Source organism: Malaclemys terrapin, chromosome 10 (genome assembly GCF_027887155.1).
Source record: "Malaclemys terrapin pileata isolate rMalTer1 chromosome 10, rMalTer1.hap1, whole genome shotgun sequence".
NCBI lineage: Eukaryota > Metazoa > Chordata > Testudines > Emydidae > Malaclemys > Malaclemys terrapin.
In genome coordinates, this window is record NC_071514.1 from 78,088,573 (window position 1) to 78,113,633 (window position 25,061).

At 50.4% G+C, this 25,061-nt stretch overlaps 1 protein-coding gene across 1 annotated transcript in view; it reads left to right on the forward strand.

Annotated features, from left to right (window-relative positions):
• Positions 1 to 19,048: 19,048 nt before the first annotated feature.
• Positions 19,049 to 25,061, forward strand: part of LOC128844289 (cytochrome P450 3A24-like) — a 29,147-nt gene continuing 23,134 nt past the window's right edge. The window contains exon 1 of the mRNA XM_054041877.1: positions 19,049 to 19,242. Coding sequence (XP_053897852.1) covers positions 19,172 to 19,242 — 71 coding nt within the window. The 5' untranslated portion in view covers positions 19,049 to 19,171. The remainder of the gene's footprint in view (positions 19,243 to 25,061) is intronic.

Consider the following 25,061-nt stretch of genomic DNA (forward strand, 5'->3'; position numbering starts at 1 on the left):
AACACGGACTCCCCCTGACAAAGTATAGGAGAGTGTTTTGCTCGGTGGGTGAGGTCATACGACGCGAATTCATCGAAGTGATGTCGTTGCTTTGGCCATGTTTCTTTGAACTGCCTTGGGTGACTGTTCAGGGGAGCCCCAGTACCCTGAGCAGAGCTGTTATCAACGGATTGCCTTCTTGAGATGTTTCTCTTCGTAGAAGGGGGGCAGAGTGTGAGCAGTTAATTTCATAAGAGCTGGACGCTAAGTACAAAAATGGATGGCCGGGGTACCATGACGCAAGGTAGCTAGAGAAATACGCTTGAATTTCTAAAAACGTATGAGAGGCCGCGTTCAGTGGGCGCTCTGGCCCAGGACTATAAAATATTGAAAGCTTTGATCGTCAAAAATCATCTGTTGCGCTTCACCAACCGGCTCGAAAATTTCCAGATAAAAATGCAAAAGTTCCATTCTTACGGAAACCAATTTGCAACACGGTGTAAGGAGTAAGTGCTATCTAATCTCTGACTGTCCAGGAATTTCTAGCATGCTCATCCTAATGTCTCAGCACCCGTGCTGCGGTCTAGCGCATACACAATGTTTACACAGTAAAAAGAGGATGTTGGTAAACTATGCTCGTTGTCTACAAGGCTCGACCATGCAAGAGACTAAGGCTGGGTCTACACTACCCGCCTGAATCGGCGGGTAGAAATCGACCTCTCGGGGATCGATTTATCGCGTCCCAACGATCCCCGAATCGACGCTCTTACTCCACCAGCAGAGGTGGGAGTAAGCGCCATTGACGGGAAGCCGCAGAGGTCAATTTTGCCGCCGTCCTCACAGCGGGGTAAGTCGGCTGCGATACATCGAATTCAGGTACGCTATTCACGTAGCTGAATTTGCGTATCTTAAATCGACCCCCCCCCCCCCCCTCTGTAGTGTAGATGTAGCCTCAGATACCCAACCCTAGCTTCTTGATCCCTGGGAATAGATGTGTGCAGCATTTTGCATTGTTCCATAGCAATTTCCTCTCTATGAATCACTGGGAACTGAAGGCGTAAAGCAGGTGACAGTGTGGAGACAGGGACCTGTTAAACCGCTCCAAAGGCGGATAAAGATTTCCTTAAACTCAGATGATTGTGCGCGTACCAGGCTAGAAAAGAAATATCTATCGCAATGTATTCATGACTGGTCACTATTTAAGGAGATGCTTCTTCCTCTTCATTGTCCCCTTCCCATCCCTCAATGAGGCTTTGGAAATGCACTCATTATTCTGGAATAAAAGCAACTTTTATTCTGGAATAGATTGTCCACCTAGGCAGCTATTCCAGTCCAATTCCCTAGGTAGGCACACCTAATATCTGCCTACACCTGACTTTCCACAGCAGCACAAGCGAGCATTAGTTTGGAATCCCACCAAATTATCTCCTCAGTCCTTTCCCTTCACCTCCCGGATACTTCACTCACTGGTGTTGTTTGAATCCTCTTTCAGAAGGACTCCCCTTGCTGGGAAGATGCACAGTGCACTATCAAAAAGCTCAGATTTAAACTATGGCTGAAGCACAGATGACACTGTTAAGGTGTAATCAATGGCATTACAAATGCGGCATCTCCACCCTGCCCCTGAATGGGTCTCTGGACTGCACTGGGTGCTTTGATCATAGGTGAGCCAAGGTTACCTACTTGGAGGTTTGAGACGAGGAAGGCACATGTCACTTGGCAGTGCTAAATGCCTTCCAGGTATTCAAGGGACCACAAGCGGCCGGGCCCTTATTTCAATTTGCTCCTTTGTGGCAAAATCATTTTCCAGTTATAATTGGGTCAGAAAGAGAACAGCTGGACGACCTGCCCCTGGATGCGGTATTTGATCGCATGGCGAGTGCACTAGCCTTTCTGTTTTTTATAAAATACTGTGTGCTGTAATTCTTGCTATGAACTATAATTCTCTCTCCTCACTGGGAAATTACAGAGTCTAGAGGGGGAAATGCTCTTGAATTGTCAGCACTTCAGGAGCAGAGCGATTACTGATTTAACAGAAGTAGATTCTTGCTCAGGCAGAACAGCCTGTTGTATCGCTATGCAGAAGTGATGGGAACATGCAGACGTGGTGGGCTGGGTCCTGGGGTTCATGAGAAAGAGGCGAGATGTGAACACCAACATTCAATCATTCCCTGAGAGTGAAACCCTTGGCGGAAGTTATACATCTCATGCTTGCCCAGGTAGTCTCTACAAGTTCAGGAGTGAGCAAGCGGCTCATTGGAAGGTCGGTTAGTGGGAAAGTGCTTCCCTGTCTGGAAGGAAAGGAAAGGAGCATCACACAGAACAGCCAAAGGTGGGGCAATCAACTAAAGTTGCTTCATTAACAAGTCTAAAGTGTTGCTTTCTTCTGTGGGAGATGGTTCTGTGTTGCAATATGATCTTTTTAGAGGGCGAAGGGGAAATGAGGAACCTTGTGGCTACATTACTAATGTTCCTCGTCACTGAAGAGCAATGGGAGAAGGGCCTCAGGGGACTTCTCTCCCACTGGTTCTCCTCTAGCCCATCCTCCCCGGGCAGTGCAGGATTGTTCCCACAAAGCTCTGTTCAGTCTAGTATTCAGTGGCCCGAGTGGCAAGGATCCCTCTGCCACAATGTCTGTAGTGACTCATGAGCAAGAATACCAACCCCAGGATTGATGGTTAAGAAGCAGGGCGCAAACCCCAAACTGCTTGTGAGTTCTGTAATTAGATTTCACCAACCAAGTGACAAATGTGAGCTCCTCAGGCACCATACAGCCTTACCATGGAGTCGCAGCTAGTCCCCTTGGGCATTCCGATCTGTCTTGCCACCCCAGCAAGCTTGACTCTGTGCTAGATGGTCACTTTACACCAAAGCTCACAAAATATTCAGGTTACTCCCCTTTCCAAAGGCCCAGTCACTTACCCCAGGTCAATTTTCACTTTAGATCACACACCAAAGACAATGCTTATAGCCAATCATGTACTAAACTAACTAAAGGTTTATCAACTAGGAAAAAGAAATGAGAATTATTTACACGGTTAAAGCAGATAAACCTACATCCACAAATGAGTTGTGGTCTTAGGTTTCAGAGGGTGATGGAGCTGCTGAAATATGCCAGTTCTATATGTCCAATAGGGCTAACCCAAGTTTGTCCTGGAAATCTCTGGCTTATATTTAGGAATCTTTGCACCTTTGAGTCCAAACAACATAAAAAGACCTAATTCCTTCTGGTCTGGAATTTTTCCCCCCAGTCCCCTAGAGTTCAAGGTGATGGGACGAGCACTTCTGCATGGAGCCACTTCGTGAGTGGAGGGTGGGGAGCAATCAACAAGGTCTTTGTGCCACAATGACCCATTTGGTTCAGTAGGCCTTCCTGATGGGCAGGAGATAACGCTTTCTATAGAAATCCAGCATTTTGCATTAGGTGACTTTTTTTCCCCGTTTGGTGAGTTACAGAGTTTCAGAAAAAACATTTGACGGTTCTAGAGCAAACATTTACGTATTACTTTATAGCGTGGGATGCAGATATTATAACTAGGATTAATACATGCAGCGTCCTACAAGACTTCCATAAAGTCTAAACACTAAACCCATTCTTATAACACTAATATTTATTTTAACTGTGCTGACCCACAGGTGAGCCAGACTGGTTTCTAGATATGCATGTATCAGTGTTCGGTGCGGCCTGGGGCCTGGGCCAGCACCTGGTCTGCCGGTATCACACCCACCTTTCCCTGCGGGAGGCTATTCCAGTGTTTGCTAGGGTTGATTTACTGGTTGTATATTTGCTTTTCTCCCTTAGCTGTAGGGCCCTGCCAAATTCCCAGCCGTGAAAAATGCGTCACGGACCGTGAAATCTGGTGTCCCCTGTGAAATCTGTATAGTAGGATAAAAGTACATAAAAGATCAGATTTCACAGGGGAGATCAGCATTTCTCAAACTGGGGGTCCCAACCCAAAAGAGGGTAGCGGGGAGGGGGATGTCACAAGGTTATTTTAGGGGGGTCGTGGTATTGCCACCCTTACTTCTGCGCTGTCCTCAGAGCAGGGTGGCCGGAGAGCAGCGGCCGCAGGCTAGGTGCCCAGCTCTGAGGGCAGCACCCTGCCAGCAGCAGTGCAGAAGTAAGGGTGGCAATACCGTGACCCCCCCTACAATAGCCTTGTGACCTTCCCCCCTTTTGGGTCTGTACCCCTACAGTTACAACACTATGAAATCTCAGCTTTAAATAGCGGCAATAATGAAATTTACTATTTTTAAAATCCAGTGACCGTGAAATAGACCATGAATTTGGTAAGGCCCTCCTTATCTGGCACCTCCCCAGTTTTGCATGTTTTCAAAAATAATTGTCAATCTAGGAAGTTCATTAGCCATTTCTCTTACACTGTAGGATCCATCTCCCTGGGCCCCTTTTGGGGCCCTTCTGTGTTACCGCTGCAGCTGTGATGTTATGGTCACCATAAATAATACGTTTGATTTAGCATTCTCTCTGAACCCTTGAAGATCTGTTTGGACATGTTCATGGAAGCTGCTTGCTGGGTGCACCTGGGTTCTCAGAATGAATCAGCCTGTGTCCCTGGAATGGTGGTTTTTTGCATTCACACCTTCCTACCATGCTGCTCATCCATTTCTGAATCAGTGCAATGTGGGAAAATTGGGGCAACTATCCTATAGTGTACGCTGGGGTAGAGCACCCTGAGAAGGACAAAGAGCAGCATCAGCCATATATGGGGCAATGCACTCTGGGATGTTCACAGCACAGAGAAATACAAGAGAGGAAGGAAGACCAGCCAAAATGATTGTATAGACCTGGCTGAATAGGGTTTCCTGTCCATATTGCAAAATAAGGTTAATGGCTGAACCATGCACCTGCCAAAGACTCTGGCAGGGGAGAGACACTGCAAGCTACCACAGTTACTAACTATGCTGTGTGTAGATGCAGCCAGACCCTGCCGCTAACTGTAACAAACATAGGCGTGGTACTGGACCTTTGTCTGGGGTTCTGTCTGAAACCTTGAAGGGTTATTTTGACACATTAGTGGAAGCTGCCTGCTGGGTTTAACTGGGTTCTCAGACTGAATCACCCTGTGTCCCCAAGCTAGAGAAATAATCCTTTATATCACAGTGCATCTAGTGGAGGGTCACACCCATCTCCCTATTCACTGGTGTCCTGGGGCTTTATTTCTTATTCAATAGGGGATGTAATGGCACGTTGTCTGTAAAATTCCAGTAATAATGGCATGGTCAGGAAAGTTAAGAAGCCACTTCTACACCAGCTCATGGAGCCAGGGAAGAAGACTTCTTCTGACTATTCAGGAATCTCTAGCATCCTCCATAGCTAGAGACGCTTCACCCCTCAAAGATATGACTTCAGTTGCACGCCGCCTTCTCTAATAGCTAATGGTGTACGTAGACCCCTGAAACAGAGGCTTGTACTAAGTTGGTGAGGTTCTCAGTACCGGGGTGAGTGGCTCTCCAAGAGAGCAGGAAGCCAGGGTTCTGTTTGTCCCTGGCCAAGGTCAAGACCATACATGGTATGTTCCATAAAAGAGTGAAGTCACACCAGGAGCCTGCACTTTGTCTATTGTAAAACTGCTGACTCCCACGGCTATCATCATTGAGCTTTTGAACAAAAAAGGAATCAACTTTCTCTCTATTGATATAATGTTACTTCATGAAGGTTTGGTAACACCTCTGCCACATGAGATCAGGGGAAAGTCATGCCAGTGCACTAGTTAATCAGTAACGCAGTTCGGGGAGTGCCGTGTTTGCTGTTCGCCTATCGTGGTGATAGCGTGCTGGTGCTGTCACTCTTGCCGTAGCAGCAGAAGGTAAGTTCTTTGGGCAAGGGACTATCTTCCCATGTGTGTGGCAAGTGCCTGCCCCATTGTCAGTGCTACTATAATACAAAAAATAATACAGCCCTATCGCAGACGGGCTCTCATTCAAAATGCTGATCCTCCCCCTTCCCTCCACCTCTGGTCCCTCTCATCAGCAGATGAGGTCCCTATTTCCCTTCATAAATATGGAGCTGGCAAGACATCTCAGAAAGGCCTTCAGGGAACCAAGGCTCCCTCAGCCCTCCCCACACCACCAGCCTAACTGTGTAGGTCTGTGTCTATCTAAATACGAAGGGCCATGTTCTGCCCTCTTCTGGTTTACACCCCGTTGGTTACAATGGGGTTGCATGGGATGTATGTTAGAACAGGATTCAAAACCTGGCCAGTTTTTTACCTAGACAAGGGACTGATACACCCCAATAATCTCCTCCTGAAGCACCGAGGACTATTCAATCAAAGCACTGAAACCCTTCTCCAGTCCCCAAGACAGGTAACCACAGAATCTGGATAACCTACGCTTATACTATGAGAAATAGGATATTTCCTTCTTTAGCTGCCAAATAGCTGGTTTTCTTAATATTCCATGGTATGGCGAGTGAAAAATCTGGCCCTTGGTAAAGGGTCAGTCTTTGCATTTGGTGCTACGGGAGGGTCTTGATTGATTCTGAGGGATCTCTTCCCTTTAGTAAGGGGTTTTCTAACACCCACGTTCGATGAAATCCCTCTACCTTGGAAGCTCAGTCTGGTGCCATCTTGTTCCATCAGTTTTTTTCACTTGAGGTGGCATTTTTCGTTGTGATTCTCTGAGCAAGGAAACTAGGACAAATCGCATGCTTTTCTGGCAGATTCTCATTCATTGCCAGTCACCCTCCCCACATAGACTTGAGTGCTGTGCCCAGTTCCATCCCAAAGAAGAACCCTGTCTTTCACCTTCATCCAGACAGCACCTCTCCCTTCCTTCTGCCCCCGCCCCCAATGGGAGAAGGAAAGGTCCTACACTCACTCAGTGTGATCCAACCTGGAAATATAAAGGAAAAGACAAACAGCTCTTCCATGAACTGATCACCCTTGTGGCGTTTTGGAGCAGCATATAAAGTCCCCTTTCTCAGAAGGAAATGAAACTCTGAGAAAGGATCCCTGTGCCCCCGATCAGCGAAAGTCTAACAGAATAGGGGGACAACCTCTATATAAGAGCTTCGCAAAGCAGCCGCTGGACGTCCTTTGCTAAGGCCTGGTTCAGGGAGCTGGCTTTCCTCTTCTGAATGTGGCTCACTAGTACTGCTAGACCACGGGTTCTCAAACCGGGGGTCGGGAGCTGTCAACCTCTACCCCAAACCCCACTTTGCCTCCAGCATTTATAATGGTGTTAAACATATTTAAAAGTGTTTTTAATTTATAAGGGAAATGGCACTCAGAAGCTTGCTGTGTGAAAGGAGTCACCAGTACAAAAGTTTGAGAACCAGTGTGCTAGACAGAGCCCATTGTTAGGGTTACTGCAGCGAATTGCTGCAGGAAAGATATTTTTCTCCCAAACGGTACAAAGGGTTTCTGTGTGAGCTGCTCCAATGACCTGCCCAGTTGTTGTTGTTCTGTATCACTGATGCATGTTAACCATTTCTATTAGTTTGATCACTCTAGAGAAGTTGGTTTCCTATGTGTGACAGCAGCAGTGACGCCTTCTGGTGAGAGACTCTTCTGTCTTCTGATCTGTCCCACAGCCAGTGGACCTGTTAACATGGATCATTGGGGCTGAAGCCCATTTTGCAGGTAGGGACACATTTCCTTGTGTGGAAGGTGCTACATTGAACTAAATCCTATTTTGTCTGGTGCCCCATCTCTTCCTTACCTTCTGTCTGGGCCAGTCCACTCTCCCTCTTTGGGGAAACTGGCTTTGCCATCAGCCGCTCTCCTGTGATTTAGAGAGGAGGGGGATGAAAACTGGAAATACAAGCTGGGTTCCCACTATAGCCTGTGAGAAATCACAGCCGTCATTAGCCGAGGTTATTGGAAAATCAAAGGGTTTGTGTGTAGGAACGCAGCCAGCCCTTATTTGGGATATTTACTACTCTTTTACAGAGCTGTGCTCTTTCAAATGGCTTGTTCTTCAAAACTGAGCACTGGCTAATTCATCTCCCTCCCCATAACCGTGGTCTCGAGTCTCCTTTCTGTATTAAGCTGGATATAATTGCTCTGGGCTTTGGAAGAGTTGGCATTATATGAAAAGTGGGAAGGGTGGCTCTAAAGGTATTGCATAATCAGCACTTTTGTGGAGCCTGTGAGACGAGAAAAAGAAAAGAACCAGATTTTTCAAGGGCGGAAAAGGACAAGTAAAGTTAAAGAGCCAGGGTTTCTGGCCCCAAACGCTCACTGCCAGGCCTGATCTGCGAAGAGCTGGAAATTCGCTGCAGCCTCGGGATTTGGAAATCAGCCAGGCTCCCCCAGTAAACCGACTGACTGATTAGCAAATAAATCACTGCGCACGTTATAGCAGCGAGAAGCTGCGGCTGCCTGTGATCTTGTCCTACCAGAACCAACACCACTTCATCCCTCTTTTGTGTGGGCTTTAGCTAGAGAGCTTCTGCAGTTTCAAAAAGACTGGCACTGGGTGTGTCTGATGGTGTGAAAATAAGAGCTTGGGCACAATACCGTAGCCTCCCCCAACATCCCTACTAGACCTCTGGGCTAGGTCTACACTGCAGCTGGGAGTGTGCTTCCTGGTCTGGGCCGAGAGACTCGTGCTAACAGGGCTGAAGCTGGGACAACAAAAAAGAAAAACAAGGATGGGTGTGAAGGTCAAAGGGTCAAAAAGACAGAACCTAAAGGAGACACTGAGCAGAGAACCCTGGACAGCACCTACTGCTCCTCAAAGGTTTCAAGGGAGCCAGCGGACAGCGCCCAGAGGAACTCCAACCAGATGTGTGAATGGAGGCAGAACCGGAAATTGGCCCCACTGTCGCAAAGAGTGGAAGGCAGATACATCAGCCCTAGAATGGTAAAGACCCTGTTCCCTAGGAGCTGAAAAAGGAAACTAGAGACGCCTGTGGTCAGTTAAGTGCTGCCAGTGACCTTTAAAAACCCGTCTTCTGTTGAGAGAGGGGAGGGGAGAGAAAGGCTGCAGCAGGGGTAGTGGCGGCAGGAAGGAAACGCTTCCCCTGGGTGGAAGCAGGGCCGGCTCTGGCTTTCTGGCCGCCTCAAGCAAAAAAAAAAAAAACCCGCGGCGGCCAGAACAGCAAAGCAAAAAACAAAACAAAAACCTGCGGCGCGGCCAGAGGACTCCCTGCCCTGCAGATGTGCCCCGGATAGCAGGGGGAAGGGGAGGGAGCGGGGGGAGAGAGAGAAGGGGGGCAGCCAGGGCTTCAGCGGGGCGCTGCCTCGCAGCCCCTCCCGCCGTGCCCCCTGCCGGGAGGACTCCACACCGCTCCGGTCAGCTGGGAGGGAAGGACACGGGCTGCCCTGCCGGGCTTGCTGCAGGGCGCTCCCGTCCTCTGTGCCACTGCCCCCTACAGTGCGGCCGGAGCGGAACAATAACAACAACAACAACAAAAGCGGCCGTGCCGCCCTAGGATTGGGCGGAATGCCGCTTCCTACAAGCTGCCGCCCCAAGCACCAGCTTGCTCGGCTGGTTCCTGGAGCCGGCCCTGGGTGGAAGGCTGTCTTCCCTCCCTATGGGGAAAGAAAGTAAGATAACAGCTGCTTGGGGAAACACTGGCAAGTAGGACCCCAGAAGAGGGGTCAGGGGGGAAGAATTTCTGTTTGCGTTGTGAGTTTGGAGGTTTTGTTCTTTTTTTTTTTTTCCCTTAAGGAGAACTTTCTGGGCCAACCCTGAGGCCCACCATGTAAATAAGGGAAAATAAAATCCAAGGAAAGAGAAAAACCTTCCGGCGTCACCAGATTGGTTTACTCCAGGCCCCCTATCACCCAAGGGAGAAACGCTGAGGCCGACAAGGCAAAGGAAGTGCCCTGCCATGCTTCACAAGAGAACTGGACCCGCCAGACAAAACAAATTGCCTTCTGCAACCACAGTCCCAGAGTGGATGGGAAGTCGTGACCATCTCCGGGATACAGGTGTGTCATAACTGTAAAGGGAAGGGTAACAGTGCTCCTGTGTACAATACTATAAAATCCCTCCTGGCCAGAGACTCCAAAATCCTTTTACCTGTAAAGGGTTAAGAAGCTCAGGTAACCTGGCTGACACCTGACCCAAAGGACCAATAAGGGGACAAGATACTTTCAAATCTTGGTGGGGGGAAGGCTTTTGTTTGTGCTCTTTGTTTTGGGGGGGAGTTCGCTCTTGGGACTAAGAGGGACCAGACATCAATCCAGGCTCTCCAAATCTTTCTGAACAAGTCTCTCATATTTCAAACTTGTAAGTACAGCCAGGCAAGGCGTGTTAGTTTTATCTTTGTTTTCTCAACTTGTAAATGTACCTTTTACTAGGGTGTTTACCTTTATTTGCTGTAACTTTGAACCTAAGGCTAGAGGGGGGTCCTCTGGGCTCTTTAAGTTTGATTACCCTGTAAAGTTATTTTCCATCCTGATTTACAGAGATGATTTTTACCTTTTTCTTTAATTAAAAGCCTTCTTTTTAAGAACCTGATTGGTTTTTCCTTGTTTTTAGATCCAAGGGGGTTGGATCTTGATCCACCAGGAGTTGGTGGGAGAACGGAGGGGGGATGGTTAATTTCCCCTTGTTTTAAGATCCAAGGGGTTTGGATCTGTATTCACCAGGGAATTGGTGAAGAGTGTCTCAAGGCTACCCAGGGAAGGGAATTAGCACATTGGGAGTGGTGGCAGCGGACCAGATCTAAGCTGGTAGTTAAGCTTAGAAGTTTTCATGCAGGCCCCCACATCTGTACCCTAAAGTTCAGAGTGGGGAAGGAGCCTTGACAAGGTGACAGAAACCCAGCTGGAAAGCTCTTCGCTGACATTGGGAGGCTCTGAACATAAGTGCCACTTGCTAGATTTGCCTAATGGCCTTTTGGGCCCTGTGAGTTTCTTAACATCCAATGAGCTTCCTCTCAGAATCTCACTCTTGTCAGGTCCTCCCAGGGCCTAGGGAAGGAGCAGATAAGTCACCAAAACCATCACATCTAAACTATATGGTGGCTTGGAAGAAGTGCTGTAGTTAACTGTCCTGGCCAGCCTGGTTCCGCCTGTCTCGCTTGCCCATGCTGTGCTGGAGGGGGCCTGCTCTGCCATGGACAGCACTCTTGTGTCTGAGGTAATACAGTCTTGGAGAGTCCAGACGCAAACTGGAAAACCAGCTCTGTTCAGAGAGGTTAATTCAATCATGCAAGCAAGAGGGCGTCTGCTCACAGCTATAGAAAGAACTCCCCATATCCCCCGTCTAGGATACTGAGTGAAAAGACAATCAACCACAAGAAAAGAAGCATTATGTCATCAAGACAAACTCCCATAGCCTGGTGCGTGATCCTGAAGCAAGGACTCTGTTAATAATTAGCTCCTGAGACCTGATATAATCTTTGGTGGTGTCACTTTCTGGCCCTGAAATAGTTCTCACGAGTGGCCATTACATATCTCACACGCACTGTGAGGATTCCAGACTGACAGCAGCACACCGGATGTAGATGGTCATTTAGTCCAATTTTTCTTTGCAGAGAGGCTGAAACAATAGCTCTGAGGGGTGACCTCTCCTCTTCATTTTAGTGGTCACTAATTCAGGTGCCAATAATGATACTTTAAATGTCAACTATTATTGTTAACTATAGCACTGCCTGTCATTCTGTATCACTATCACTGCAGGTCGGAAAGGAATGGGAGTATCATACTGAAGATTTGCCCAGTCTTCTCATTTTGCAGAGGCCTTTCACATCACATGCTGGGATTGAAGACGGGTGCAATTGGTTTCCGTTATCTGAAGAGGGGGCTGTAATGAGAGTCACTCACCACTGGGGCACCTTCTTGTGGCTGTGTGTGGGGATTAGCGCCTTTCAGGTCAGGTGCCCCCCTCCTTTCTGACAGATGCTCACACCACGTCCCTTCTCGCTCTCCAGGGCTAACAGTGCTCCCTCTTCAAGCCTCAGCCCTCTGGCAGATCACTGTATAGCTCTCCCCTTCTGGAGCATCAAATTCCCATTGGAACAGCTGTCCACATGCTGTTCCAGTCAGTCATCTGGTTCAAAACCAAGACCTGTGCCACTTTCCCAGTGGCTGGTAGGAGAACCTGGGCCCATGCACTATTCCGGGTTCCAGCCCAGGGTCCCTATGTCCAGCAATAGTGGCTTGCTCCCAGACCTTGTTGTTATTTCCCTGGAGTCCTTCCTACGTCCCTTCTCTATCTTCTGCCCTCTCCCCTGGGTTTAACAGCCCAAACTCCCTCCTCTCAGGGAGTAACTGTAGACTACTTCCCCTGCAGCCCTCTTCCATTCTCAGCTTCATCCCTTTATACAGGCCCAACCTGCTCCTTCCCAGGTGAACTTCCTCTTCCATTAGGCTTTATTGCACTCTGGCTCTCCGCCAGATGTAGCATACAAGGTTAATTGACATAATTTAACCTGCTTTGCCTTGTGTGGGGGTGGACACCCCATCACAGCGGTTCAGCTTTGAAAAGTTTGGGAGACGCTGCCTTAGGCCAGGTAGACTATAAAGTTTGGGTGACATCTACATGCAGCTGCTGGCTTTTGTACATTGCTTGGGTACACGCACACTTCGCTGCTTGTTTTGGCACTGTGCGTCCTCATCATGAGTGGTTGCGTTGATGGAAAATGCTGTGCACAACGGGTGGGTATCCCAGTGTGGCCTGTGTTGCCATCTGGGGCAATCACTTGTGGGACACTTTCACAATGCTCGGTGGCATAACAGAATTCACCCAGGGATTTCTGGGAACTAGGGGTCAAATTCCTACAATGCCACCTTCTCCATCCTGTAATGCTCATTCCATCTCATAATTCTTGTGCCATTTAAACAGGGCCGGCTCTGGCTTTTTTGCCGCCCCAGGCAAAAAAGCCTCCCGCCGCCCCTCACCCCCCAGCGGGGAGCACGGCAGGGGAGGGCGGAGAGCCCAGCCGCGGCCCCGCTCTCCCTGACCGGCCGGAGCGCCGGGGGAGGGCAGCGAGCCCAGCCGCGGCCCCGCTCTTCCCGGGTGAGCGCTGCCCCCCTCCAGGTGCCGCCCCAAGCACATGGTTGGAGGGCTGGTGCCTGGAGCCGGCCCTGCATTTAAAAAACGTCCACAGTCCTGTGCGCTGCTTTTCGGTCTCTCCACCATCTCTCTGGCAGAAGCATGGACCCTACAGAGCTCAGCGCAATTCTAATGACCGTTGCTAATACAGGACACACGATTGTACTATATTTGTGGAACGTCAGTGGATATTACTACAACCAGTTGTGTGAGGAGGAGGAAGAGAAGATGTTCGACAACAATGACTGAATGCTGCTGGACACGGCAAATAAAATACCAGGTTGCTGCTGGCATTCATGAAGCACCTCCACATTCCGGGCCCAAGACATGAGCACTGTGTGGTGAGATCACATAGTAATTCAGGTTTGAGACGATGAGCAGTGGCTGAAGAGATTTTGGATGCAAAAGGCCACATTTCTGGATCTATGTACTGAACTTGCCCCAACAGTCCAGTGCAGAGACACCAGAATGAGAGCTGCACTGACAGTGGAGAAGTGAGTGGCAATTGCATTCTGGAAGCTTGTAACACCAGCTTAGTATCTGTCACTGGCCATTCAGTTTGGAGCTGAAAAATCTACAGTGGGGACCATTGTTATTCAGGTGCACAAGCTATTATTTGTCTCCTGTTGCACATGACTGTGACTCTTGGCAATGTGCAGGAAGCAGTGGATGGATTTATAACAGTGGGGGGTCCTGAGCTGCAATGGTTTGAGAGATGGGACACATCTCCCTATTCTGGCACTACTCCCACCTTGCCAGTGAGTCCATAATTGTGGTTATGGAAGTGCTGGAGGATCTACTGCCCTCATTGTGAGCTGGTCAGGGGAGGAGCAGGATCTTTCACATCTTTAAGAGCATAGGACTTTTCCAAAAGCTGAAAACAGAGACATTTTCCCCTGACTAGCACATTCCTATTGGCCATGTTGAAATGCCAAAAGTTGTTATGGGAGACCCAGCCTACCCCTTGCTCATGAAGCCATACACCGGCTGCCTTGACAGCACCCAGGAAAGATTTAGCTACCAGCTCAGCGGGTGCAAGACAACTGTTGAATGTGCTTTTGATAGATTCAAAGGTCACTGGTAATGTTTACTGACTAGATTGGATCTCAGTGAGGCAACTCTTCCTGTTGTTAGAGCTGTGTGTTGTGTACTACATAATATCTGTGAAGTAAAGAGGGAAAGGCTACCAGCAGGGGGGAGATTTGAAGTGGACTGACTATTTGCTGAATTTGAACAGCTAGACACAAGGACTATCAGAAGAGCTAATGTTGCAGCTATAAAGGTCTTTTAACAATCAGCCGGAGCTGTGCTGTGTGATGCTTTTACGAACTAGTGAGCTTTGGTGTGTCCAGAGCTTAACTATGGGTTGGTTACTGTCTCCTGTGACGAATTTTGTAAAGTGATATTTATGCTTATTGTGAACTAATAAACGAATTCCGAGTTTCCAAAAATATAACTTTGTGTGCAAAGAAACGGGAGACAACATTAATTAAAGAGGAAATACACAAGTTAATCCCATTTTAGCAGCACTGTAAAAGGGTGACCCATACGTGTAAAACCCAAGTAAATGATAAACGTGCATATTAAAAACATATAACACGGGTTCATTCGTGTTACTAAACATGTAGCACCCTGTGCCTGGGGCTGATCCTGCGGTTATTACAAGGTGTAGTTATGGTTCTCCTCTTTTCCCCAGGTGTGTGGTGGCCACGAGGGTAAGGGTTCATGCCATGCTGCCACCTGGTATGTTGGGGGTTATAGGGAGCCGCAACCATGGCGTTTCCCAGGAACTGTAAAGGCTGCTGTGCCAGGAGTCTTTGTGCATGAAGCTTGATAATGTTCTGCAACATCTCCGTTTGTTGCCTGACCAAAGCCGTAATGTCCTGCTGCACTTCCTGCTGCTCCTCTCTGTCCTTTTGCCACTCCTCCCGTAACAGATTTCTCCATTCCTAGTCCTGCCCCCTGCTCTCCGCCCCGTGCGCCGCTCTAATCCCTGTGTTCACTGTCAGCAGCTGCAGAGGACTGAAGGATCTCGCCGAATGTACCCTTTCTGGTCTGCTGCTGCTTCTGACCAGGTCAGACATTCAGCAGACATGGAGGGGACACCTTTAAAGGCTACCATGCCAGAGGCTACTGATTAAAACAGACAGATCCAGCATTAGATTTACAGTCACAACAGAAAGAGAAATCTAATTATTTCCATAAACACCTTTCCTAAGAAGTGGTAATTGTCATTTTAGCTTTGGAGCACTTCATTACAGCACCATGCTGCAACACAAACCATGGTGAGTATGGCTTAGTGGGGGACTAGGGGCGGGGTGAAGGTCTGTTGCATGGAAGGATTAACCGCTGGGTGCCTCTGGGTGTGAGTATAAGGAAAGTGCAGTGAATATTGCCAATATTTTCACAGGCAATGGTGCTTTGGGCTGATGTCTCACTCCTGAGGGTGACAAAGTCACAGAGAACCCAGCTGCTACTGATGTTCCAAAGCTGGCCAGGACTGTATGCTGCTAACCTGTTTACTACAATGGTGTCAGCACAAGTACACTTCTACCCCGATAGAATGTGACCCAATAGAACACGAATTCAGATATAACGCTGTAAAGCAGCGGGGAGCCCCAGGCCCTTTAAAGCGCCACCTGAGCTCCGCTGCTTTACCGTGTTATAACCGAATTCGTGTGGCGCCCCGGGCCCTTTAAATCCCCGCCCGAGCCCCGCTGCCAGAGCTCTGGCGGTGATTTAAAGGGCCTAGGGCTCCCCGCAGCGGCTGGAGCACTGGGCCCTTTAAATCACCACCGGGGAAGCTGGTCCAGTCCAGCACGGTGTACCAGCTCTTCAGCTGCCGCCAAAGTGCCACCGAAGAGGAAGAGAGGGAGCGAAGGACCCGCCGCTGAACTGCCGCCGAAGAATGGAGCGGCACCATTGAGAGTTTTGTGTTTTTTTTCCGCCGCTTGGGGCGGCAGAAAACCTGGAGCCAGCCCTGCATGGGAAAGTCTCCTATCGCAGGGAAAGAAACAATAGAAATGTTCAGGAAAGGATTGCAGAGTATCTCTCAGAATGTTTCATCGAGATTGCTCAACAGGATAAAAGGGACATCCCTGGTCACATAAACAAAGTACTCCACTTGGCCCCCGCCTAGCCCAACAAGCCAAAAAATGGAAGAGCTGATTTGCCTCCACCTCTTTCTTCTCCCACTGTCCGAGCACAGGACACTGATCTTACGCAGACTGTGTAATCTGGACAGCCAGAATAATCTGTATACCTTTATTTTCTAACATTTCACAAGGAAAGTGAGCAATCAAGTCAATGTCTTTGTTCTCAGAGGGGATGGGTGCCATTTTTAAGTGGGGAAAAAGGGGCAGGGAGGGAGAGAGGGAAGACTTGGGGCAATGAATAGGTAAAAAAACACTTATAAGGAAGAATGCCTGTACACACTTACAGAGCCGGCGCAACCCATTAGACGACCTAGGCAGTCGCCTAGGGCGCTACAATTTGGGGGGCAGCGACCGCGGCGGTATTTCGGCGGCGGGACCTTCCGCCGCCTCTGTGGGGGGCGGTATTTCGGGGCGGGACCTTCCACCGCCTAGGGCGGCAGAAAAGCTGGCAGCGCTCCTGCACACTTACCTGAGCTCCCTTCCCCTTCATCAGCAGGTTCATGCGCACTTGCCTTGTGGGACTGGCTTGACTCCGGTGGAGGCTCCTGGCTGGCTTCATGGTTTGTGTCTCCCACCGTTTCCCCCACACCCTCATCCACCTCCTCCTCCTCACTGTGCACTTGCAGGGGTCTCCTGGTCAAGTTCTCACTAAATGTCCACAGTCAGATGTGGGGTGCTAGTGGGGTACCTGCCAAGTATGGCATATAGTTCACTGGAGAAGTGGCAGATCTGCCAAAGTTTCTTTGCTTTCACCCTCCACTGCTGTCCATCCCTGTCTGCCCCAGTTTCAGCATCCCCTATGCAAGCTGCACGTAGATATCTATATTTCTTTGGCTGATCCTTAGCTTCTCACCACAGGAGAAGGAGATCCATGAGTTCTCGCCTGCTCCAGGCAGGAGCACATCTAGTAGCTCTGTGTGTGGAGCTGGCATGGTCAGATGCTTGCAAAGATGGGCTAGTAGTTGTGCTCAGGGCTTAAATTCAGCTGGAGCTTGGTAAATATTTTCAGCCCCCTGGAGTTTTAATAGCATGTGGGGGGAGGCGGGGGTGGCCCTCTGGGGAATAATCTATGAGAATTTAAGCCCTGGTTGTGTTCGTCAAAGTGGGCCTCAAGAAAAGACATTCCAAAAACAGGCTGGGGGAGGGGAGGATAGAAAAGGGGGAAGAGGTGGTTTTTAAGGTCAGGCTTGACAAAGCGCTGGCTGGGATGATTTAGTTGGGGATTGGTCCTGCTTTGAGCAGGGGGTTGGACTAGATGACCTCCTGAGGTCCCTTCCAACCCTGATATTCTATGATTCTATGACTTCCAATGTCTGTGACCCCTGGCCAGTGCAATTCAAAATTGCGACTGAAGCAACCACTTCTGCAGGGACAGAGGCATTGTGGGAGAGCTGCTGGAGGGCTATGAGGGTTGATGCAGGTAATGCAGCATCTACACTTGCCCTGTGTCGATGGAAGTAGGTTGACTGTGGCTCTGCCTTGTTCAGGGAGGTGGTGTTATTACGTCACTGTAACAGGGTACTTGTATCGGTGGGAGGCAAATTTAGGTGCAGACACATGCAAAAACTAGGTCAAACAAGTCAGCTTAGGTCCACCTAACTCTGTAGTGTAGACCAGGCCCTAGTCGGTGTCTTTCTGACCAAGGAATCTGAGCTGAGCCGGCTGCAGAGACGCATTTATCATTCCCTCTTCTCAGTGGTTAAGATTGTTACATTGTCTCAGCCGGTTCTGCACAAGATGTCCAGACCACAATCTAAACCAGTGGTTCTCAAACTTTTGTACTGGTGACCCCTTTCACATAACAAACCTCTGAGTGCGATCCCCCCTTACAAATTAAAAATACTTTTAAATATATTTAACGCCATTATAAATGCTGGAGGCAAAGCGGAGTTTGGGGTGGAGGCTGACAGCTCGCAACATCCCATGTAAAAACCTTGTGACCCCCTGAGGGGTCCCGACCCCCAGTTTGAGACCCCCTGGTCTAAAGCAGTGGTTCTAAACCTGCGGCCCAGTCAGCACACAGCTGCGGCCCATGTGACATCCTCAGGGCCGTACAGGTAATATATATATATTGTGTGGATGCAGCCCACGTAACACATACACAGCTGCGTATGCAGCCCACAAAGGTAAATACATTGGGCACCACAGGGTTAAAGACACAGGGTTGTAGCAAAATAAGACAAGAAAAGAGAGTGTGTATGTCACAGGGAGAAAAATGGTCTGCTTCACCCATCTAGCCTGGAACGCTTTGGCTTGGTGCCATTTGGGGAGTTTCCGTATCGCACATCCTCTCGTCCTGTTCTCCTCTGACCCCATTCCAGGCAGCATGTCAGAGAAGTAGCTTTTTGTCTCCAGGTAGCACCCCTTCAAAAGTTGATGCCCAGCACTGTTCTATATCGCAGGTGAGTTCAGAGTGCTTGGAACCCCCAAGTCCCCTCCCCACTCACCTCGGTGTTCCTATCAGCGGGGGTAGATGAACAGAAATGACCTTTTGGGTGAGTTCACTGTTGCTGACTGGTTTAGCCCTCCCCCTGTAGTCAGAGCAATGAGGTGGCCGTGGGCTGTATTTCAAGACTGCAGCACAGGGCACCTCTCTAGCTTAGATAGGGTGACCAGATAGCAACTGTGAAAAAATGGGACAGGGGATGGGGGGTAATAGGCACCTATATAAGAAAAAGTCCCCAAAATGGGACTGTCCCTATAAAAACAGGACATCTGATCACCCTAAGCTTAGGAAAAAGGGGAGGCAGCATGAGGGATCTGACGGGTAGGTTGGCTAAAAGCCAATAGGCTTTGCTAAGGCACCTCAGAGCTCAGAGGATGCTGAGGGAAGTGATGCAAACAGAAAGCAGAGACAGTTTTCACAGGCACTCCAGGGAGAAGCCCATTTGAGGGTTAAATATCGTGCAATGAGAGTAAATAACAGCCTACTAAGTCACGTGACCAGGAACATCCCTTGCAGAAAAACTGCCGTACTCGGCTGGAGGGCTGAAAAACTTTAAATAGCAGAGAAGCCTCTTTGGAACTGAGAGTTGTTTGCTTGGAGCAGGCAGGGAGTCAAGATGAATTTCCTTCCGAGTTTATCCCTAGAAACCTGGATTTTACTCATTGCCTTCGTGAGCCTCTCAATGCTGTAAGTAGAACCCTGCCTCTAACAGGCGATGGGACAGGGGATCTTCCGTGGTGTTTGACCAGTACTTGCAAGGCCTTTGGGAGCATTTAGGGGAGAAGCAGACCAGGAAAATAATGGACATTCAGCTAGAGAAGAGGGACTGGCCTTCCTAACAGGGAAGGGCATGGCCTTCACTGGACTTCAGAGAACTCCTTACGGGTGGAGAAAAGAGAAACAGGGGAAGAGGATAATACACAGAGGAGGGCGAACGCCTTTTGCCAAAGAAACTCGGCAGAAGACGCTCTGGCTTGCATCTTGTTTACTGTGAAGCAGAGCTGGTCTATTTGGTCCCGCACTCCTGTGGGCACAGCACCTCCCGCCTTCAACTCCCCAGTTTGGGTTGGCTTATAAATATAAAGACAGAACCTGATTTTCGGTTTAGAAAAAGATAACGTCTCTCAGGATAGGTCTACACTACCCACCGGATGGGCGGGCAGCGATCGATCCAGTGGGGATTGATTTATCGCATCTAGTCTAGACGTGATAAATCGACCCCCGAGCGCTCTCCCGTCAACTCCTGTACTCCACCGCTGTGAGAGGCGCAGGCGGTGTCGACGGGGAAGCGGCAGCAGTCGACTCACCGCAGTGAAGACACCGCGGTGAGTAGATCTAAGTACGTCGACTTCAGCTACGTTATTCACGTAGCTGAAGTTGCATAACTTAGATCGACCTCCCGCCCCGTGTAGACCAGGGCCCACTCTTTCCACCGGGACCCTTAAGGTCGGTCTGCACTCCAATGGCGCCGCTGCAGTGCAGACACTTGCGACAGCAACAGAAGGGGCTTTTCCATCAATTCAGTGAATCCACCCGTTCGAAAGGTGGTAGCTGAAGAATTTTTTCCTCAGTCTACTTTGGGGCTTAGGTTGGCGTAACTATGTCTGAAGAATTTTTTCCTCAGTCTACCTTGGGGCTTAGGTTGGCGTAACTATGTCTCTCGGGGTGTGTATGTGTGTGTGTGACTTTTTCACACCCCTGAGCGACATAGCTAGGTTGACCTATGTTGTAGGTGTAGACCAGACCCTAGAAATGTACCTACTGCACTAGTGGCTTGCAAGCTCCCTGTTAGCCATAGTTCAGCAGGCAGCATGACCTCTAATTGCAAAGGGGGGCAGTCCAAAAATATGAGAGGCAGGGAGGTCTGATGGCAAGGGACCAATCCCAGCTTGGATACTGACTCCCTCTGGGACTTCGGTCAAGACACACAGGCCAAAGTGCTCAGGGTAAGGCTATGTCTACACTGGTGTTAGACACTCGCGGCTGCCCTGTGCCAGCTGGCTTGGGCTAAGGGACTGTTTAATTGCGGTGTAGATGTTCCGACATGGGCTGGAGCCCAGGCTCTAGGATCCTGCAAGGTGAGAGGGTCCCAGAGCTTGTGCTGCAGCCTGGGCCCAAATGTCTACACCACAGTTCAACAGCCCCTTAGCCTGAGTCAGCTGGCACTGGCCAGCTGTGGATTTTTAATTGCAGTGTAGATCCCAGCACCTGAACCTGCAGAGACAACGCAGCAGGAGGAGCGACGGTCACGAGCGAGGGTCGCCACGCCGTGGCAATCCGCCTGGATGGAGGAGCTGGCAAAGGCTGAGGACTTTGAGAACTTCGACACCCTGATGGACAGACTGACTGCAGAACTGTCTGCGGAAATTACGGCCAGAAGGAGGGAACCCCAGGAAGCCGCACGGGCCACTCACAGATGCCCTGCGCCGAGCCGTAACACCGCCAGAGAAGGCAGGAGAGGGGACGTCGGCCGCCGCTATGATCCGGCAGCTGCATCCTGTATTCAGAAACTATACAGGATGAACCGGACGAAAGCCATGAGGGAGATCCTCAACGGGATCTCCTCCTACTGTGCCATCCAGCCCGAGAGGCTCTACTCCTACTACAAGGATGTGTTTGATCACAAGGCCCAGACCAACTTGCAACGCCCAGAGTGCCTTTCCCCACTACCCCGGATCGACCTCACAGAGGACTTGGAACGAGATTTTTCCCTACAGGAGGTGCAGGCGAGGCTGTCGAGGACCAAAAGCACCGCCCCTGGAAAAGATGGCATCCGCTACCCCCTGCTGAAGAAGCGAGACCCCGGCTGCTTGGTGCTCGCTGCCATCTTCAACAAATGCAAGCAGTTCCATCACGTTCCCCGCTCCTGGAAAAAGTCCATGACCGTGCTCATCCACAAAAAAGGCAAACGAGACGACCCCGGCAACTGGAGGCCCATCTCCCTCTGCTCCACCATCTACAAGATGTATGCCAGCTGCCTCGCGGCAAGGGTCACAGACTGGTCAGTGTGCGGGGGCGCCGTCAGCTCAGTGCAGAAGGGTTTCATGTCCTGCGAGGGATGCTACGAGCACAACTTCCTCCTTCAGACGGCCATGCAGGAGGTCAGGAAGTCCAAGAGGCAGTGCGCAGTAGCATGGCTTGACCTGACCAACGCCTTTGGGTCCATACTCCACCATCACATCTTTGCCATCCTGAGAGAGTTCGGGATGCCAGAAACCTTCATCCAGATCCTCCGGGACCTCTACAAGGACTGCACCACCACCATCCGCGCCACGGACAGAGAGACGGACGCCATCCCCATCTGCCGCGGCGTGAAACAAGGATGCCCCCTTAGCCCCATCATCTTCAACCTGGCCATGGAACCGCTCATCCGAGCCATCTCCAGAGGCCCAACCGGCTTTGACCTGCACAGCAAGAAACTCAGCATTCTGGCCTACGCGGACGATCTAGTCCTGACTGCGGACGACCCAGAGAGCCTCCAAGGTATGCTAGATGCCACCAGCCGAGCTACTGACTGGATGGGGTTCCGCTTCAATGCAAAGAAGTGCGCAACTCTGCACATTGACGGCAGCAAAAGGGACTCGGTGCAGACAACGGGGTTCCAGATCCAGGGTGAGCCCGTCATCCCCCTGGCAGAGGGGCAGGCATACCAGCACCTGGGCATGCCAACAGGATTCCGTGTCCGGCAGACACCCGAGGACACCATCCAGGAGATCTTGCAGGACGCCGCCAAGATTGATGCCTCCCTGCTGGCACCGTGGCAGAAGATAAACGCCTTGAACACCTTCCTGATCCCACGCATCTCGTTCACCCTAAGGGGATCTGCCATGGCGAAGGTGCCCCTCAACAAGGCAGACAAGATCATCCAGAAGCTGGTGAAGAAGTGGCTGTTCCTTCCCCAGAGAGCCAGCAACGAGATGGTCTACATCGCCCACAGGCACGGCGGCGCCAACGTCCCCCGCATGGGTGACCTGTGCGACGTCGCGGTTATCACCCACGCCTTCCGCCTGCTGACATGTCCCGACGCCACGGTGAGGAACATTGCGGCGAACGCTCTGCGTGATGCAACAGAGAAGTGGATCAGCAGAGCCCCCTCGAACCAAGACATCGCCACCTTCCTGAGCGGCTCCCTGGATGGGGAATTCGGATGAGACGGGCACGACATCGCTTCACTGTGGTCCCGCACTTCCAACGCCATGCGTCGCCTGGGGAAGTGCATTGGCTGCCGCTGGGAGTGGTGCGAGGAGCGCCAGGAGCTGGGAATCCAGGTGCCGCAGATCAGGTCCGACGACAACACCATCGTTACCCCGACGGCCAGGGGCTTGCTGGAGAGGACTCTGAAGGCCGCCATCCGCTCGCTGTACGTGGAAACCCTGAAGCGTAAACCGGACCAGGGTACAGCCTTTGAGTTGACCAGCAAGTGGGACGCCAGCAACCACTTCCTCGCCGGGGGTGGCTTCACCTGTTTCACCAACTTGCGGTTCATCCACCATGCCCGGCTCAACTGCATCCCGCTCAATGGAGCCGTCCACCACGGGAACCGAGACAAGCATTGCAGGAAGTGCGGCTATCCCAATGAGACCCTGCCCCACGTCCTGTGCAGCTGCAAACCCCACTCCAGAGCCTGGCAGCTGCGCCACAACGCCATCCAGAACCGCCTGGTGAAAGCCATCGCGCCACGCCTGGGGGAGATCTCCGTGAACTGCACCATCGCCAATACTGACAGCCAGCTACGACCTGACGTGGTCGTCATCGATGAGGCCCAGAAAAAGATCATCCTCGTCGCCGTCACGGTCTCCTTTGAGAACAGGACTCCGGCATTTTGCGAAGCCCGAGCTCGTAAGCTGGAAAAGTACGCCTCCCTGGCTGACACCCTGAGAGCGAAGGGCTACGAGGTGCAGATGGACGCCCTGATTGTCAGAGCCCTGGGCGCCTGGGACCCCTGCAACAAGCGTGTGCTGCAGACTTGTGGGATCGGTTGACGCTATGCACGTCTCATGCGGCGCCTCATGGTCTCAGACGCCATCCAATGGTCCAGGGACATCTACATCGAGCACATCACCAGCCACCGACAGTACCAGGAGGCGTGAGCCAGAGTGACATCGTTCTCCCACTACGAGAAAGGGACCAAGTGACCTTCTCTGTTGGATCATATGAACTGGAACCAAAAACTCCCTAAACATTAAATCTCACCAAATGAGGGTCAATCCATCCTCATCATCATATCCACTCATTATAATCCACACCTGAACATAGCCACTTTATGAACTTCATACCCTCATATCTCAATCTCTGTACTTTGACCCATCAACATTTTACCCCCAATTGGGGATATTGCAGATTATGTATTCCTCATGCCACTTTATCTTAAACCAAACTTTTCACCCTCTATAATCTGTATGTTATTCCCTGATAATCAGAAACTTCTATGCTCAAACTCTGTTCACTATTTTTTTTAACATCATCTTAATAAAATTTTTTATACCCTTAGGTGCCTAAAGTAGTTCCCCCAGGAAAGGGGAAGATTTGGGTGGCTAACCTTACAGCCATGTTTGTAAGTGCTGGCCTCCCCTCCAGGACTGAGGCCTGGAGCTCCTCTGGCTTCTCTCCTGGCTCTGTTAGGGGAGGGAAAGATGGTGTTTCCAAAACAGCAACAACCACCTGTTATACTGTATTGAAATAAAATCTAAATGTTTCTTGCAAATGAAGCAATGCCCCATTCAGGTTTTTCATGCTGCTTCACTGAGCTAAGGCAGCAAAAGCCCAGGGAACAGAGATGGGCACATCCACTCTCCAGGGTCTCGTGTCCATCAGCACGGTACGTCTGGGAGCTTTCTATCTCACCCTTATCCAGCAGGAAAGTGTCACATCCCAGCACCAGGTTTCCAAATCCTCCGTACCTGCTGGGGATTCCAATACTGCATCCTTTACACATTGGCAATGGAACACACTTTGTGCCCTTATAAAAATAAAAAGGACAAGGGTATCAGCTCCAAACTGCAGAGTCCCTGCTGAAACTGCTACGCTTTGGGCAGTGACTTTATGCTGCTTTGTCGGAGCCTTCTGACCTCCGTTTGAAACACCCGCGCTGCTACATGTAGGAGGCCGTGTGGAGTAACGTGGCAAGGAAGCTAAGGCAGACTATTGGGACCACCTGGAAGCTGACTCCTTGCGGAGCACTGCAGGTGACAGTCGTCTGTGACACAGAGAGCTGGTGCAAGGCTCTCCACGCGGTTCAACTCTTGCATAGGGTAAGCACGTAGGGGCTGCAAGCTGATCTGTGAACAGCTGATAGCCAGGGTAAAAGCCCCTTAGAGTACCAGTCAGAAAGCCATGCATGGGCTGCTTTACGCTGATCCCGTGGCTACTGTATCCTGCATGACTAGCACTGAAGGGCTGTGGAATGCGGCTACTTTCCAGCCCATAGACAGGAACAGCAGCTGTCCCTCACCCTAGCACTGGGTGGGGGTGGATTTCCTCTCCCCTCATGCCACCTGCATGGAGTA